The following is a 19,582-nucleotide window of genomic DNA, read 5'->3' as shown; positions in this document are numbered from 1 at the left end:
TTGATTGTTCATAGATAATGTGACATAACGTCTTACAGATGGTTTTTGCAGCTCCTCTTCTTCCCTCAAACCTTGGTGCTTAGACAAAAACTGCAGTCTAATATTTTTAATTAAAAGTTTATCCATGGGTTTGGGGCTTAAAAATAAATCAGAGCGACCTAGCCAAGTTGTCAGTTCCTTTAGATACCTAAAACCAGGGGATGTGTTTGGCTCTATCTAATGCTGAACAGTCAGTAATTATTATTTGATTTAAGGTTATAGTGGGACTTGCCCAAATTCTCAACCATCACATCAGTGGAGCCACTGCAATCTGATCTGTAATGTATCCCATCCCTAGTTCTTCATGTATTATGCAAGTGGGCGTGGAAAACGGAACTGCCAAAACCTTACATAGAAATTTGTGTTCCTCCTGCTGAATACGCCTCCCTTCTATGTATCCCTAGATGTCACTACCATAGGTTGCCATTGAAATGCATTTTTCCTTGTATATCTTCATTAGAGCTGCAATGGGTTTGGTCCCTAGTTTTTTAGCAAAATTTAGTGTAGCCCCTGTAGCCCTTGCAAGGGTATTCTTTTTTTTGCATAATTTGTGGGCACCATGACACGTGTTCGTCAAAAAGTACCCCTAAGTAAGGGACAGTTGGGACCTTTGTTAGCTCAATACTTTTTTTTCTTTTTTGGGGACTTTTCAGGGCCAATGGACATAGTATGGATTTTTTTTTACATTTATTGATAAATCTAAAGAGTTTATTAAAACTCCCCTTTATGGTAATTCAGGTTTCCAGCTAGTCATGAAAAAAATGCTTACAGTATGTGGAAAATGAAGTTTGTGACAGAGGTAATTGAGCATGTTAAAACAAAAATTGCATGTATCGTGGGCAAAAGAGTTGGGAAACATTTGGGTAGAGGAGGACTGTGTGAACATATTGTGCTCATCAATGAAGGGCTCCCTTAGCATACAAGGCACTAAAATGAGTTTAAAAGTACCCCTGAGGGGCCACTATGCTCCTGAAAGGTTCCCCACTACATACACCAGGAGGTCTAATGGGTGTTGAAGGGTCTGCAGAGAGTGGGGATCCTTGTTGCATTTTCTATGGCACTGTACTAGACTGGGAGGTTTCTGGGTGGAAAGTTATGGAAGACATCACACACAATGAATTGCAGAGCTCTCTCTTCGGCTCATGCAATTTAACAGGGCTGTCTCCTGAAGATTTAGTGGGGTTCAGGGAAAAGGGGTAAAGGTTGGGTCTTCTTTTGATTAATAGTGGTGGAACAATACATTCTGTATGGCCCTACTAAATCCCATGGACTCTGGCAGATTTTGACAGTGGAAAATGAATAACGTGGCAGGTATGGAATGCACTTTTAGAAAACCTTGGGGTCTGCTAGAGGCCTTTTTTCTGTTTGAGAAGCCAAGGAGCTTGCATGTCCATGAACTGTAAGGGAGGTCCTAGGGAATAGATAGGGAAAAGGAAGGATCACGCAGCATATATGGAAATGTATTTTTATTAGTAATATGCTTTGACATGGTGGGATTTTGATAGTGTTTTCTACCATGGTCTGGGGAGGCTAGTTTGGTGGGGGATCTGAATGGAGTAGGGGGAGCCGGGATGAGTTGTGCTTAATATTCTTTGTTGTAGATACTGGCATTTATTCGAATGAAAAGGTATTGAACCATACATAGGTTATATGGTGATCTGTGCGTATGAACAGAGGGCAAAATTGAAAATCCACAAGCAGAACGCTACTAAACAAACCATGCAGGAGACAAAATGGTTACTTACTTGTAGTTCTGGTTCTGCATCGCAGGAATCTTCACTGAAGTCAACCTTTAGACTAATTCCCGAACTGCATGTGGGGACCTCGACAAACTTCATATTAATATATTTGCATACAATTTCACAAATAGGGTGAAGAACTCAATGTAGGAAGGTGGATATCTGACTATGGTTACCCCCAACTTTTTGCCTAGTGTCTAGCTGGTTTTTCGACTTAGTTGGCCTGAGATCCTGCCATTCAGGGTCTCAGGCTGTCTGCTCTCTCTTTAAAATGGACTCCATGTACCCTAGGTACATTCCCAATTGGTAAGGATCACCTTATTGGACCCTGTACAGTGTACCCTAGGTACCCAGGGCATAGGTGTACCCTAGGCCTCCCAGGGGCTGCAGCATGTATTGTGCCACCCCTGGTCTGGCCTTCCAATCAGACACAACTGGCTGATCACTCAGCTGGGGCAAGGTTGTGTAATCACCCCTTGCTTAGATATAGTATGCCTATATCTATCCTTATCTATAGACACATGTGTACCTATCAGTCACTCCTATGGCAGGCCTTAACAATCCTGGAGGCAGAGTGCTTGGTAACATGTGAGATGGTGCTCTAGCATGAGCTGAGCCTGTCTGCAGCTTTCGGAACCATGTCCTTATAGCTGTTCTATGATATAGCCTACCATATACTCTTAAAGTGCCTTATAATCTTAGACGGTTATGGTAACTATGGTTTGGCTTTATCGAAACATGTCGTGTAAGGTGTCTAACACTGTGGAATAATACCCCCATACCATTTCTGGACATGAGGATATTATTCCCCCCTTCTAGAGGGAAAGACATGTTAAAATCATACTTCACTGTTAACCTCTGACCAAAGCCTCAGCATCACAAAATGGATGCTGCTGCCACAGACACAAGTCTGACCTCCTGCTGCTGGGAGTGATCCCAGCCAGGGAGGCCTGGACAATAGGTTTCCTGCTTGGGGAGGTGCTAGCACCTCCCCAGACAGCCTTTAGTGTATTGGGGCAGGGTGGGCTGAAAGGAATGAGACATGCCTGGGGCACACAAGGTGTTCCTTGCATAGTCCAGTTCAAACCGGCGCTGGGGCACTCCAGCCCCAGCTCTGGCGCGAAACTGGACAAAGGGAAGTGGGTGTAACCACCCCCTCCCAGGTCTCACCCATAAGGCGTGACCTAGCAGGTATCCCAGCCCCCCAGATTAGTAGAAGAGTGGGAGTTGGGCCTCAAGAGATTAGATTATCCTGAACCTGCAATCTTGAACAGAAACTCTGGACCTTCGACATTCGACGAAAGAAGAAGACTGAAGAATCTCCCTTGTGGCCAAGGAGTGGCTACCCTGTGCAAACAGGCACCATCAAGAGACTACCCTTTGCTTTGCCCACGTTCTACGAGAAACCGACTGCAGAGCCCGACCAGAGCCTTGACTTCCAGACTTCTCCGACCCTGATCCACATCTACAGCAGAGCTGAGATCCGTGGAGGCGACGAGCGACGTGGGACCGGCTACCTGGGAAAAGTGGCTAGTATCTTCAAGCGCAGCTTCTGAGGCACCCTCGAAGTTGTGCACCGGGGATTGAGAAGCCCCACCCACAAGCACCATCTGCACCGAAGATCAGCCCCCCCACACTCCACGAGTCCTGCGTGGGGCCCTTCAGCATTTTCCTGCTTGCCGCGTCTGTCCGGTTGCTTGCCCGCTGGCTAGTGGCCTTTGTGACGACGCACCCTGAAATCTTCTGCGCTGGTTTGGCTCCTCCAGACTGGCCCCTGCTTCCTTGAAAACGAGAAGCACCCCAGACCTTCCTGGTCTGCTCCAGAAGCAAGTCCTTCATTCTGCGTGGGTTCCGCTTGCCAAGGCTTGGTGAGTCCTAGTCCAACTTCGACGCCGCCGACAGCAAGAGCCTTCGTGGGACAGCTCGCCTCCTGGTCCTGGTCGTCCTCGACGCTTCCTGGTCCTCCTGGCTGCAGCGACAAGCTTCACCTTCACCTGCAAATCTTCACGACATCGTCTGGTTCCTTCCTGGTTCCACGTGGTCACTGGCTAGTGACCTTGACTCTGTCCCCTCTGCTTGCAGGTCTCCTCTCTTCTTGATCCCAGCCTTGGGATCCACCGGACACTCTTCACTGACTGCCCGTCAGCATCTTTCTTCAGGCATCCATAGGAGTCGACGACGAAACCCGACGCAACTTCCACCCTATGCACCCGCAGCCTGTGGGCTAGGTAACTTGGGTACTCCGGTGCTCATCAGGATAGTGACTATCCTAGTGTCTAAGTTTCAAGTCTCAACTTCCTAGCTACTCCGGAAGTGTCCTAAATCTATCTATTTCTAAACTGTACTATTGCTAGTGACTTTTACGCATTACGCGTGAGTGTTTCCACTCTGCATCCGAATCCCGTGGGCCTCCCACTTCCTAACTGTTGGTAGTATAGTGTAGCCCCAGCGATTCCCTAGGCCTAGGCCTATTCTATTTCCGTGACAGTGGTCCTTATACCACTTACTTAGTATATGGTTTGCGTGGCCCCTAGGGCCTAACTGTATTACTTACCTGTGTGACTTAATGTATGCTTAAATAAGACTGTGTTGTACTTACCTCTAATCTCATAAAGAGTGCTGAGGGTTTGCTTAGAATAAATACACTTTATTTTATATATATATCTGTTGTGGTGTCCTTTCATTTGGTATTCAAGGGATTATATATGGTATCACAGCTGGCTTCACATGCCATTCAGAGTTTAGCCTAAGACTGCTCTTGTCCATGCTACCACTAGGATAGCTGGTCTATAAGGTTGACTTTACAACCAATCACCATAAGGGTATTTGGACTGATATAAGGTGTACACTATAACTAGTGACATCATACATCAGGCCAACTTCTCACACTCAACATACCCAGATGTAGTGGAGTCCCCTCCAAAAGCCTATTCCACAAAAGGTTATACACATTTTTTATTTTTTAGCTGCACCAGAAACCTTATCTCCAAACTACACTACAGCACCCATAACATGAACTGCTGCCTATATGTCTAAGTAATGAGGAAAAGCGCAGTCTGACTGGCTTACATTACAAGAGTTAAAAAGCACACTGTCCCATTAAGTGTCTGAGGGGCTTCCATTGCCCATGATGCCTTTTGTCATGGCAATCTCTTCTGTCATTTGACAAGCAATTTTAACATGTCCAGGTATCTCCACTGTCTTTGCCACTGTTAAGCAATCAGAAGCATTGGCACTTAGCAAATTCAGAGTTTCAATATGATTGAGGGTATCAAAGGAATCTTTAAAAAAAAAGCATGAAATGAACATGCCCAGTTGAACTAAAATGCATGGGGCAATGATCCTGGTTCTGGCATACTGGAAAGTTATCTACTGAAAGGTAGTCTCGTTCTGCGAAAATGTGATGAAGAATATATTTGTGATTTTCTACATAAAATCAGTTCAGAAAACCTGGCTGTTTAGGATTGCTGGTAAGTGGATTACCTTTATTGATAAGGCCAAGGCTCATGACCAGATATTTTGTGACAACAGCGATTGTTGTCTTGATATAATGCCCCTTCATTTGCCCAGGTAGTGCATGGTTGTGTTTTCTGTTTGTATAAGAAGCTTGCTTCTTGTTAAAGATGGTAGAAAGGCATTGAGAGCTATGTAGGGTCTGCAGACTTGCAGGTAATTGGTGTGGTGACGACATTTGCTGGGCTTACAGACTGAAAGCCTTCAGGAGAAAATGAAATGTCTCCCTCCTCTGAAACACTTCTACTTGCACTGTGTCTACAGTTGCCTCCACGGAGGATAGAACTTGGGCGGGGGATATTACAGACTTCTGGATGTTTATCTGTATGCCCACACTGAGTAATAGAGAGTTTGTTGTTCAAAGTTCTCATTCACTTTTTGCTAGCTTTGAGCCTTTATCGGCCAATCGCGCAGGTAAGTGTAGACACATATTCCTTCACATCAAATGTGAGCTTCTGCTACTTCCCATGTATTTCAAAAATGTTTGAGGGGTACATTTCAGATTAAACTGGAGCACTGCATACTGGTAGTGTGATATTACTAGTAGAAAGCTCAGGTACTGCCTGTGCTTTTTTGCTACCATTGGGTGTCTTGTAGATCTACAGCACACACCCAATCCTCTTGCCTGAGATGAGGGAAAATTAATGAAGGTCTAGCATAGAAAATGTTCCCCTTTTGATCCACTTGTGGGCCAGGTTTAGAAGTAATGCTAGTTTGAACTCCCTCTTTGGGCTTTTTATCTAAACCCAGAAATATCTCTAGTAGATTCCTCTTCCCCCGAGTGGGGCAGGGACTGGTTCGACTGTATGCTTTTAAGCAGTATGGTGGAATAGGCCGCAGTGGTGCACTGAAAGGAAGAGACGACGTAGCTGCGGAGTCGTTCGACGTCTTCTACTGACGCGCGGAGGTACTGCTGAGAAAATGTCTGGATCCAGTCTGGGACCTGAGGAGGATTTTAAGATAAGGAATCTTCAGCTAGATGTCTCTTTCAGATGTTTGTGATCTTTTCCCACTCTTCCAGATGTAAAGATAACGCTCCCCACACTGGATTGGCAAATGGAGAGGGGGAATTTAGTCATCACTCACAGCTACTGGAGAGTGGATGCCTTTGGGTGTTGGCCAGTAGTGACTCAATAGTTGTATTTTTAAAGCCTCTTTGCTGGTCAGGTTATCTGACTTTTTGTAATGCTGCTGTTGATGGTAGTGCCAGAGAGGGAATTGAATGCTCAGTAGGCAGTAACTACAGTCTCTGCACTCCGTGAAGTTCTCAACACCATCACAGATTTCCAGCTGTAGTGTCGAGGGGGGCGGGGGGTTTGGGGAGGGAACAATGTCTATCTTTTGTTATAGAAGGAATATGCTACTTACCAGTATGCATCTGTTCTTGGCATGTAGAGCTGCAGATCTACACACTTGTGCATAGATCGCCATCTGGTGTTGAGCCCGGATGTTTGCAGTTTGTTTTCCTCTTGGAAAGTCTTTGGAAGTCACGCGGTCGGTGACTCCTCCTTTGGATCGTACTGCGCATGGGCTTCGGCTCCATCCTCAGATTGTTTTTCGCCAGCAGGGAAAGATGGAGCGTAGTACTAACAGTGAAGATGCCCATGTGTGTGCTATCTAAATAAGATAAACTGGGACAGATACAGGTAGCCGGGGAGGCGGGTGGGCGTGTGTAGATCTGCAGCTCTACATGCCAAGAACAGATGCATACTGGTAAGTAGCATATTCCGTTCAAGGCATATGAGCTGCAGATTACACACTGTGCATAGATTATATAGCAGTACCCACCATTAGCGGCGACCACCCGTATCTGTTGCAGTGGTTTGAAATAATGTTTTGAGTACAGCCTGGCCCACACTAGCTTGTTGCTTAGTTTGCACATCTACACAATAGTGTTTGGTGAAAGTGTGCGGGGTTGACCATGTAGCTGCTTTGCAGATATCATCTAATGGGATGTTCCCTAAGAATGCCATAGAAGCCCCTATTTTTCATGTAGAATGGACTTTCGGGGGAATGGAGAGCATTCGCTTTGCTTTATGGTAGCAGATTTGAATGCATTGTACAATCCACCTAGCTATCCCTGATTTTGAGATGGGGTTGCCTTTGTGCGGTGGAGAGAAAGAAGTTGTTTGGGCTTACGGAAAGGTTGTGTTCTTTGAATGTAGTAGAGTAAGGCTCGTTTGACATCCAGTGTGTGAAGAGCCCTTTCTGCAACGGTCTGTGGTTGCGAGAAAAATACTGGTAGTTCTACTGTTTGATTTAGGTGAAAAGGAGAAATGACTTTAGGGAGGAATTTTGTGTTGGTACGGAGAACAACCTTGCTGTGGTGCATTTGGAGAAAGGGTTCTTGAATGGTAAGTGCTTGTATCTCATAGACCCTTCTAAGGGAAGTGATGGCTACAAGAAAAGCGGTTTTCCATGTTAGGAATTGTAGTTCGCATTTGTGCAGAGGTTCGAAGGGAGGCCCCATTAGCCTTGTGAGAACGATATTTAAGTTCCACACAGGTGAGGGTGGCACTCTGGGGGGGAATTATTCTTTTAAGGCCTTCCATGAAGGCTTTGATGGCAGGCACTCTAAAGAGTGATAGATGTTGCCTGTTTTGTAGGTAAGCTGCAATAGCTGCGAGGTGTAGTCGAATGGACGTGCAGGCCAGATTGCACCTCTGTAGGTGGAGTAAGTAGCCTATGATGTGTTGAATGGACACGTCCAGTGGATTGATGGTGTTGTTATGGCAATAAACAACAAAACGTTTCCACTTAGCGGCGTAGCACGCTCTAGTGGTAGGTCTTCTACCTTCTCTGATGACGTTCATACAGTCAGGGGGAAGATTTAGGTATCCAAATTCAAGGATTTCAGGAGCCAGATCGCAAGGTTGAGCTGTGCTGGGTCCGGGTGTTTGATCTCTCCATGGTTCTGGGTTGAGAGGTGTGGAGAGAGGTGTAGTTTTTGGTGCGGTACTACAGATAGTTCCAGCAGTGTGGTATACCACGGTTGTCTGGCCCACGTTGGAGCTACTAGGATTAGTGTGAGGGAGTGTTGTTGTAGTTTGCGCACCACTAGTGGAATGAGTGGGAGAGGCGGAAAAGCGTACGCAAATCTGCCTGACCAGTTCATCCACATCGCATGTCCTTTGGACAATGGGTGTGGGTATCTGGCGGCGAAGCTTGGGCATTTGGCGTTTTCGTGGGTGGCGAAGAGGTCCATCTGTGGATGCCCCCACATTTGAAAGTACGGGTGAAGCTCCCATTCGTGGATCTGTTGTGTCTGCCTGCTGAGCAGATCTGCCACTGTGTTTTGGACTCCTGGGACATGCTGGGCAACGGGGGATTGGCCATAAAAATGAGCACCATGCAAGCGCGCAGCGCGCGTGCGCAGCGGGGGCGCCGCTGGCGCGCCAGAGGCAAGCCCGTCTGCGCCCGTTCGCGCCCCGGACGAGCCCAGGACGACACAGGACCTAGTTTTCGGCGTCAAGGTAAGACACCAGTATACCAGGTCACAGCTCCTGGAGATAGGGAGAAGTTCGGAGTACACCGCACCCTCCCAGACCAAGCTTGCTGCACTGCTCTCTAACCCGGGAAGGAGGGCGGGCTCCAGACGCTCGAAGGAGCCGAGCTCCCTTAACTGTGCGTTGCTGAACTGCAGATCCCTGGTCAAGCACCATACAGAAATCGCACTTTTAATAGAGGATCTGGCGCTGGACGTACTCTTCCTCACAGAAACCTGGGCTAGGGAAGATGCAGTAGTGGAGATTGGTTTGGCCTGCCCTGAGGGCTTTAAATGTCTGCATAAGCCCAGACAGGGGGGCAGGGGAGGAGGGGTGGGAATTATTTATAGGGAGGAATTCCGCCCCGTCCGGTTACATACGGACGAGCTGGAGGGAGTCGAAGCAATGGCCTTCTCGCTTCACGGCGATAGAGGAAATCTACTTACGGGCCTGCTTTGCTATCGCCCTCCAGGGCTGCACACTCCAACGCAACCACTCCTGAACCTGATCACCAATCTGGCACTTACACACTCCAAAATGATTGTCCTAGGTGACTTTAACTGGTGGGAAAATGTTGGCACAAAGAACCAATTGCGGGACTTGACGTCGACCTGCCTCGGTTTAGGACTTCACCAACTAGTCACCTCTCCTACCCATCAAGGAGGTCATACATTGGATTTATTGTTTGCCAGTAAGATGGGGGCTGAACTCTTAAATGTCCTGCCGCTCATCTGGACAGATCACCATTGTATTCAATTCAAGATACTGCAAACAACTACCCCACCTCATGCTAAAACAGCGGCAGAATTTAGAGTGGGCAGAGACTGGACTAAACTGGCCAAAACGGGCTAGTTACTAACTCCACCAACAGTCAGCCTCTTTCATGCCTCCAGACCCGTGGAGGCAAACTATAACGCCTACCACAAGTTCATCACCAACGAGCTGGACCTTCTCATCCCGAAAAGAAAGATAAGAGTAAGGAGCAGGCCATCTGCGCCTTGGTATGATGATGACTTGCGACAATTGAGACAGCTCTGTAGACAGGCCGAAAGAAAGTGGAGGAAGGGGTTCCTAGCCAGGGACAAGCTGGCATTGAGATCTGCACAGAGCAGCTACAAGCAGCATATCAAGGAGCGTAAAGCCAGCTATTTCGCTAATTCCATAGTGAATGCCCCTAATGGGACCAGGGAATTGTTCAGAATTGTGAAATCCCTATCGGCCCCTTGTTGCCTTGAAAATAAAGTTGTTCCTTCAAAGAGGTTGTGCGACGAGATCGCCACCTACTTTAAGGACAAGGTAACAAAGATTACCAATCTCTTTAGGGACACTGACAGTGCGACAGAGATATCTGGGAAGGGGTTGGCCCTTGATAGGTCAGGGGAGGTGTGTCATTTGACCAGCTTCCCACTCTTCTCGGATGCGTCGTTTGTCAATACGGCACTCACCATCTCGTCTGGCTCTCCCCTTGACCTTCTGCCTCAGAGGGCATGGAAGTTATATGGCTATCCAACCTTCCCCTGGTTACGCCAGATCTGCAATCAGTCATTGGAAGAGGGTCTGGTCCCGGATAGCTGGAAACAGGCGGTTGTTTCTCCCCTCATCAAAAAAACTAATTTAGCTCCAACTGTTCCGGCCAGCTTCCGACCCATCTCTCTCCTCCCATTCCCCATCAAAATCTTAGAGAAAGCGGTGAGCAGGTCCCTCTCGAACTACCTAGAGGCCAAACTGCTGCTGGACAAAGACCAGTTCGGCTTCCGCCCCGGCCACGGCACCGAGTCAGCTTTAGTTACCATGCTGGACTCGATGCGAGTGCGGGCTGACACAGGGAGCACCGCCGTATTGGTGTTCCTGGACCTGTCAGCCGCATTCGATACCGTGAACCATACCATCTTGCTGGGCCGGTTGAGGGAGTCGGGGGTGGGAGGTCAGGCACTAAAGTGGCTCCGATCCTACCTAGCAGGGAGACACCAAATGGTGACTATGGGTCCTTTTGCCTCAGAGAACACCCCCGTGAACTTTGGAGTTCCACAGGGTTCCAGCATCAGCCCCACCCTGTTCAACATATACTTGCAGCCGCTATTTCCTATCATCAAGGCGTTCGGGGTGGAGCTGATAAATTACGCAGATGACACCCAGCTGGCCTTTTCTTTAGAAGGCAAACATGCAGTCCCCTTGGAACAGTTCCAGAGCTGCATGAGGCAGACCACGGACTGGCTCCAGAGAAACTGCCTACAGTTCAATGGGGATAAAACCGAGCTGTTGCTCTTTGCGCCTATGAAACCGACTCACCATCTGCCAATGGACTTTAGGCTCGTCCCAGACGCGACCCCACTGATACCAGCCGCAAGAGTACGAAATCTGGGAGTGCTATTTGACAATAATCTCCAGCTGGACTCCCAGGCGAGCAAAACCACGAGTGCCTGCTTCGGCTTACTGCGACTCCTACGCCGTATCCTTCCGCTGCTGCCTGCCGAATCTCGCAACTCGGTCGTCAGAAGCACCATTCTCAGCAGGCTGGATTACTGCAACTCACTGTATCTCTGAGCCCCCCAATACATCTTGCAGGGGCTACAGAGAGTCCAGTCAGCCGCCGCCAAGCTGGCACTCGGTCGCAAGCTTGATTCATCTTCTAGTCAGGCACTCAGGGAGTTGCACTGGCTGCCAGTCAAAGAGAGGGTCCTCTTTAAGTCCTTATGTCTGGTCCATAAGGCACTCCACGGAACAGGGCCGGTCCCACTTCAGGAACAATTCTCAAGGTATTCCCCCGTAAGGCAGTTGCGGTCATCCACGGCCAACCTGCTGGCACAGCCTAGGTTCAAACGGGCAAGGCTGGGAGGGAGGGCCTTTAGTGTAGTTGGGGCCCAAAGCTGGAACGCGCTTCCATTGGAACTTAGGCAGACGCAGCCATTAATGGAATTTAGAAGGAACCTCAAGACCTGGCTCTTTCCAGTAGTTTGATGTTTTCATCTGCCGTATCAGCAATAATTTAACCATCTGGTCAGAGCGCCTGGATACCCGTTGGGTCGCAATTGCAACTGTGCGCTATACAAATCTTCATACAATACAATACAATACAATGCTGAGCTAGGAGAAAGATTTTCTGGGGATTGCCCATCTCCATATGCTCTGTGCGAGATCTGTGGAGAGTGTGTGCCGCCTTGTTTTTGAATATAATACATGGCTGTCATGTTGTCTGTTCGGATCAGGACTGCCTTGCCTGAAATTTGAGTTTGAAAAGATTTTAGGGCTAAGAAGATTTCTAGTAACTCCAGATGGTTGATATGGAGTAACTTTTGTTGAGGTGTCCACTTGCCCTGTGTGGTGAGATGTAGAAGATGAGCTCCCCAGCCGGAGAGCGATGCGTCCTTTGTCAGTACTATTTGAGGAACCGGGTCCAGGAACGGTCGACCTTTGGAAAGGTTTGTGGTGTTCCACCACTGCAGAGAGCGATGGGTGCGACAGTCTACCAACACCAGATCTGTTAATTGACCCTGGGCCTGGTTCCATTGGCGCGCTAAGCACTCTTGGAGAGGACGCATCTGGAGTCTTACGTTAGGCACTATGAAAATGTAAGAGGCCATCATCCCTATTAGTTGCATAAACACTCGAGCTGGAAGGAAGTGTTGTGCTATGAAGTTTGTGCGTAGAGCTTGAATCTTGCAATCCTGGCAGGATTGGGGTAGGCTAGTGCTCTTGAGGTGTCTATGGTGGCAAGTAGGTATTGTTTTATGTGGGATGGTTGGAGATGGGACTTCTGGTGGTTTACTGTGAAGCCCAGCTGGTGGAGTAGTTGAATGGTGGTAGACGTGTGTTGTACACACTGATTGTATGACCTGGCTTTTATCAGCCAGTCTAAGTATGGGAAGACGTGGATTTGTTGTCTTCGCAAATGTGCTGCCACCACTGCTAGGCACTTGGTGAATACCCTTGGCGCTGTTGTGAATCCAAACTGGAGCACTTTGAATTGGAAGTGTTGTCCGTCCACTACAAATCTGAGGTACTTCCGGTGAGCTTTGTGCACTGGAATGTGGAAATAAGCGTCTTTTAGGTCTAAGGTGGTCAAAAAGTCGTTTTGGGAGAGGAGCGGAAGTACCTGCTGAAGCGTTACCATATGAAAATGGTCTGAGTGTATGTATGTGTTTAGGGGCCGGAGATCTAGGATGGGCCGCAGAGTTTCGGCCCTTTTTGGTATGAGAAAATATAGGGAGTAGACTCCCATGTTTTGTTGGTTGGTAGGAACGGGTTCTATTGCCTGTTTCTGTAGGAGGGACATTACCTCCTGCTTTAGGAGTATTAAATGTTCTTGTGACATTGGGCGCTGCCTGGGTGGAATGTTTGGGGGGGGGGGGGTAGATTTTAGTTCTAGGCAGTAGCCTGACCGAATTATTTGTGTTACCCATTTGTCTGAGGTGATGGTAGCCCAGACAGGAAGGAAATGTTGGAGTCTGCCCCCGACCGGAGTGGAACGGTCTGGGGGGGCAGGGGGGGAAGTCATTAGGTAGGCGCTGTGGCAGAGCGGGCGTTGTTTGTTTTGCTTCTGCCTTTATTATTGTTACCCCGATAGCCGCCTCTTTGATAACCCCTCGTGAAGGTGGACTGAGTAGGGGATTTGTATGAAGTGGACGCGGTGTCTGAGGAGTAGCCTCTAGATGTACTTCGAAAGGAAGAGCGGCAAAAGGAGCGTCTAGGAGGGTGTGACTGTAAGGCTCCCATGGACTTCGCCCTATCCGTATCCTTCTTCATTTTTTCTAGGGCCTCATCCACTTTTGGGCCAAATAGATGTTCCTGGTCAAAGGGATGGTTAAGGATGGAGGCTTGTACCTCCGGTTTAAACCCTGATATTCTTACCCAAGCATGGCGACGGAGGAGGACGCTGGTATTGATGGCCCTGGAAGCTGTGTCTGCTGCATCTAAGGCACAGCATATAGAGGTGTTAGTAATAGTCTTACCCTCTTGAATTAGTTCATTGGCCCTAGCTTTATATTTTTCAGGGAGGTGGTGCATTATGCTTTCCAACTCATCATAATGTGCCCTGTCATATCTGGCCAATAGCGCTTGAGTATTGGCGATACGCCACATATTGGCTGCTTGTGACGCAGTGCGCTTTCCTGATGCGTCCAGTAGCTTTGACTCTTTGTCAGGTGGTGGTGCTTCGCCTGACGCCTGGGAATTTGCCCTTTTACGTGCAGTGGATACCACTAGAGAATCTAGTGGCTCTGGCCCTCTGATGTAGGAGGGATCTGTGGGGGCAGCTTTGTATTTTTTCTCGATGTACGGGTTAATGACCCTGGCCCTAACTGGGTCCTTAAAAACTTCTGGAGCATGCTTTACCACTCCTTCTAAGCATAGGTAATATGGAGGTAGACCTATGTGTGGTGTTGGATGTGTCGAGGAGGAAATCTTCCTCCACGGGGTCGGTATGCAAGTCTACCCCGTGATAGTGTGCCGCCCTTTGCAGTAGATGGTGGAACCCCAATGAGTCTTCTGGTGGAGATGGTCTGGAGGGGTAAAGATCATCTTGTGGGACGTTGGGGATATCAGCAATATTGTAGTCGTCCCATGGGTCTGGGGATCCTGTAGGGGTGGGGTCCCCTGTGGGTAGGTCCTGGGGGACATCCCCTATGTCATCATATGGGTCCCCGTGATCATCATCTTGTGGAGAAGGGGTGGGAGAACGATGAGGTTGGGGTGGAAAAGGCAGAGGGGGTGGAGGTGGGGAAGGTGGAGGAGGTGGAAGAGGTGGGGAAGGTATTCTGAACGGAGAGGTAGCAGAGTCCTTATTCTTTGGAGGCGGAGGTGAAGCAGGTTTCTCCAAATGTCCAGTTTTTGGATCCTTGGTGAGTGTTTTTTGCAAGGGATCCGGTGTAAATAAGTCCGGTGAAGTTGGTCCGTCCGGAGGCGTCGGGGCTGTTGGCATTTTAGGCTTTTCTGTGCCGGTTCGTTGTTTGGAACCTGGTTTGGGAACCTCCGGACGCTTGGTCGGCGCCGAGATGGGTTTCGGCCTCGAAGTGTCGGTGCCGGTGGCCTTGTGTGCTTTGGTCGGCACCGAAGGTGGTGTCGGTGCCGAAGAGCTTGGTTTCGACCCAGAGTGCTTCGGTGCGGGGCTCGGTGTCGATATGGAGGTCGGCTTCTTTTTCGGTGCCGAAGCGTGTTTATCGGCACCGACGATAGGCGGGCTCGAGCCCGAGCCGCCGGAAGGCTTGCTTGGCTTCTTTACCGGGCCCGAAGGTGCGGTGTTGGAAGCAGTGTCCTTGGTCTTGCCTAGGCCCGGAGGCAAAGGTGTGACCGGAGCCTTTTTCGGAGCCGGCAGGGGTGTGGGGGGGGGATCAGTCCTCACGACCCTCTGCGCCGGGGTGATGTCCTCCACATCTAAGTCGTCGGCTTCGGAAGCGCTGACGAGGCCCTCTTCGGTGTAACGCTCTGGAGCATCTATGCCTTCTCCTAAGATGTCGTCCGGAATCGTCGTCGAGGAGTGCGCCATAGTTCTTCTGGCTCTTCGGTCCCGAATAGTCTTTTTGGACCGGAAGGACTTACACGCCGGTCAGTCTCGAGCCTCGTGTTCAGGGGAGAGGCAGAGATTGCATACCTAGTCGAGATCGGTGTGGGGAAATTTGGACCCACATCAAGGGCACTTTTTAAATGGAGTCCTTTCCATTACCCAGGACCGAAGCTTGGAGAGGCCCGAAGGCCGCCGTCGACGACTGGAACCGAAGGTCTGTGCCGATGAGAAGGCGCGTCGAGTAGGAGAGATCGCGATAGAAACAATACCGCGGTTTGGGGTGAGGATTGCGCGTCAATCATCTAACTGGAAGCTGTTCGGAACCGGAGCGCGAAGATTACATCCGAGCCCGATGGCGGAAAAAAACAATCTGAGGATGGAGCCGAATCCCATGCGCAATACGATCCAAAGGAGGAGTCACCGACCTCGTGACTTCCAAAGACTTTCCAAGAGGAAAAACAAACTGCAAACATCCGGGCCCAACACTAGATGGCGATCTATGCACAATTGTGTAATCTGCAGCTCATATTCCACGAACCTTCTGTTCTGCAAATCTATCTACTCGTCATACGTATCAAACAGAGAACACATTCTGATGGGGAAGAACCACTAATGTAAAAGACAGAGTTGAAGCAAAAGAGAGAATTCGGAGACAAAAATATCAGAGGAAAACACCTATGAAAACACCCAGGGGTTCCAGGATCCCTCTGAGACAAGTCAGGAAAAAACCTCTGAGGACACAGCCACTATGAGGAATCATGGGTAGTGGAAACCCAATGAGCCTGAAAGGGACATGGTGCATTTCTAGCTCTTGTAAGCCTATCAGGCTCACCTTTTCCTCATAAAATGTAAGCAGCAATTGAGACTATGGGTGCTGCAATGTTGTTTTGAGAAAATGTTTCTGGCACAACTATTAGTCTTAAATTCAGGAAAACAAGCCTGCCATAGGCTTTTGGAGGGTGTTCCACAACATCTAAATAGGTTGGACCCCCTTTGTGGATATATGGGCATACACATTGATTGGAAGTGTTCTAAAGCCCCTGAATGCAGTGAGGCAATGATTCTGACATTTATGACTTCGATGAAGATCCTATGTTACAGACATTTTATTTCAACCCGAACATAATACTAATTTGTGATAACATCTAGCTATTAGAAAATGATCATATTTGCCAAAAAGTGTTCATAACATAGTTTTTTCTACACACCATGTCCAGACAACTCCAGATTTGGTCAGGGCCAGAGAGAACTGAGCTCCACACTCAATTTGACAAACGCCCTGTCCATTCAGTCTTTCGATGTTCTGTGGTATGTTGCAACCTTCACTTCCTCCTCGGCCAAGCTTGCCAAAATCACCGTCTCCCCAAGAAAACACCAGGCCTAAAAATCAAAGAGAGAGTTAAGCAGTTGCAATGCCTAACCTTTATTGTAAGAGAATGAATAAATAAGTAATTGATTCTAAAACAGTGCATTATGGAAGTACCTTCATCTGTCAGTGACAATGTTTGAGCATCTCTACTTCCACAAGCCACCTGAATCACTCTGTGACCAAGGAGAACTTTCACCTAGAGCAAAACATAAATGAAAGAAAGAATGAAAGACACAGGATGGTAGTAAATGAAATTATGGGCAAATGTAAACTTTTTTTTCAAACTGTAATATCAACTGTTCCTTCAATCTAGTCAACAAAATAAGTCTATAATGCATATTATTTTTATAGTTCAACAGCATCACCTTTGTGTGCTCCTCCGTCTCATAGAAGCCTTTGAAGTGCACTAGTGCCTACCACTTTAGAGAGTACATTTGAAATTAACACCAAAACATGGAAGTTTTCTTTTAATTGTGGCGAGATTTATTAACCTCCAGTCCTCAATATATATGTCAAAGAGTACTGAAGTTTAAAATGAAAAGGCCATCTTGCCCGAAAGATACATACAATATCTGTTCCTATCACACACTTGTGCTTCAAGTACATTTTTAAAGCTGTTTTTAGTACACTGTTATGAATAAAAAATACAGGAAGTTGTGTTCAAAATAAACAATGTGGCCAGCAATATGAGCACAGTAAACCATAATCCATTGGAACGCATTTCATATGACTGAACAGGGTGTTTCTTACATTAGGCAATGCTTTTTGTGATGTATAATCCACCATGCCGCAAATTACTGACCTAACATATTCTTGTATCAGAATGGGTATAAAAATCTTGGAAATTTCACAGTCAATAGACAGCAGCACAAATGTCACTAACAGAAGTGACATTACACCCCCATAAAAGTGGCAACCATATTCATGAAGTCAGTTCTCCTTAACAGAGAAACAAGTGTGAAAAACAGAGTTAAAAATAAATATAAGAAATGCGTAAATGCCCAACTAGTATTGCCTTGAGAAAAGCATTACATAATTGTAAGTATAAAAATGTCTTCTAATGCAATTCTTCTTCTAATGGAATTCAGCAGAAAGTAGACAAACATTACACCCTCAATGTAACTTTATACAACAGAAGGCTTAGGATGAATACTTCTGCCAAAACACTTGCAATGGAACAATGTTCCTCTTGCCTTACATTCACATCTAAGCTGCAGTGCTTTCTGACTGAGTAGAGTGAAAAGCAGGATGCTGCTTGACAGATTTCTGGCATCTACACTATCAGTACTCCTCAAGATAATGCAGAAGTGGTATAAAAGTCCTCAGAATTCTTTCATGAGGGAAAGCATAACAGATTTTAATGCAGAAAATGAACCACGGTAAAGCTATGCTTTTGCAGCTGCTTCTTCCTTATTTACTGTGGTGAATCCAGTAAAGAACCGATCAAACACACTTATTTTTCCAGTTACTCTGAAGATTCAATGAGCTATTAGGGTTCAAACCACAATTGTTCTCGATCTCTGGAATGATGTGAAGTTTGAAATAATGCAGACAGCTGGATCTTCTGACTAATCTCAAACAGGGATAAGAGTGAACAAAACTATTGCCCACATTCCGACGATTACTTTATTTGCCTGGGACTATCAACCCAGTTGAGAGGAAAAATTAAATGAATTAATCAACATGTTTGAGAGATTGGGTAAAAAGAATGGAAGATAATACCTCAACTATATTATCTGTTGGAAGGACTGTAAAGATGTAATTACTAGAAGACAAGTCACCTGAACACCCATCCACCAGCAGTGTGTACTTAGGAAATAGACAGAGGTTTTAAAGTCACTAGGGTTGAAGGTGATGAGTACATTTGTAGTTACCTTTCTCTTATACAGACTCTGTTAAGGACGCTGCCTCTGGATTACTAAAAATATTGTTGGTAATTGTGGTGGTTGTCTTGTTGAACAAGTTACTTTCTGTAAGTCTCTTCCTGGTGTGTACTCTAAGCGCAGATTCCTCACCTTAAGAATATCTCCAGGCACCACGCTAGATCCAGACAATAGAGTCACCTAAGATTCAAAGTGCCAACAGGTGGTGCCATGTGGCTCCGCTATGATTCAGTAACGCATCTTAAGTGACAGAGGACATCCTCATAAGTGACACCCATGCATGCTGGAGTCAGTTTCTTACCTTTCTACTTTGCACTCTCACACTGAGTCCATCCAACACATTATAGGTCACAGCGTGCCAAAATTTAGCATGGAAACTTTTTATGATCTTTGAGAGTCCACTCTACTGAATGGTCAGGTAGGAAGGCGATGAGTAATCTGCAATTAGACACAGTATCCACCATTATCAGCGTTACCAAAAGTAATTAAATTGTTCTTAAGATAACCCTGAAATTTCTAACTGCAGATTTATCACCTTATGAACAGATGCCATAGCAATACCACCCAAGGACGGAGAGTCTGGGGAGTGGCTTCAGAAATTAAAGTCCTGTAGGGCTGAGCAAGCAAAATGTACTTCCCGTTGGAGCTGGCTGTCAAGGCAGTAGTGTTTCATGAACATGTGCAATGATGCTTGGACAACAGCAAGGCAGAGGTCCAAAACAAGCCCAAATGCCTTCATAGCGACCTTCATCATGGTGGAATGAGTCAACAGCACTTTATCGGTTGCTTCATAGCTAACACTTAGCACATTTTCATGCAGAGGCCTGATCATCTTGATATGGTTCTTTTCTTCACCACCTATCTTTTATTCACTCCAGAGTATCCTACAAAGAGACAGTTTGAGAAAACTCCTGAACTTTTTTTGGCAGAAATATCAAGAAACTTCAGGCTGAGTGGAATTTAAAAAAAAATGTTTTTTTTTTTATTTGACAGAGTTTTATATAGCGCGAACTTGACTCGAATTGGGTATCAGAGCGCTTTACATACCACCAGTT

The 19,582-nt window shown here is 47.0% G+C and overlaps 1 protein-coding gene across 1 annotated transcript in view; it reads right to left on the bottom strand.

Annotated features, from left to right (window-relative positions):
* Window positions 1-19,582, bottom strand: part of LOC146805589 (E3 ubiquitin-protein ligase HERC2-like) — a 1,563,844-nt gene that overhangs the window by 690,707 nt on the left and 853,555 nt on the right. The window contains 2 exon segments of the mRNA XM_085622871.1: window positions 16,484-16,655; window positions 16,759-16,840. Coding sequence (XP_085478997.1) covers window positions 16,484-16,655; window positions 16,759-16,840 — 254 coding nt within the window.

The sequence above is a fragment of the Triturus cristatus genome, chromosome 8 (genome assembly GCF_964204655.1).
Source record: "Triturus cristatus chromosome 8, aTriCri1.1, whole genome shotgun sequence".
In the NCBI taxonomy this organism is placed as follows: Eukaryota; Metazoa; Chordata; class Amphibia; order Caudata; family Salamandridae; genus Triturus; species Triturus cristatus.
This window is presented reverse-complemented; position numbering and strand designations above follow the sequence as displayed.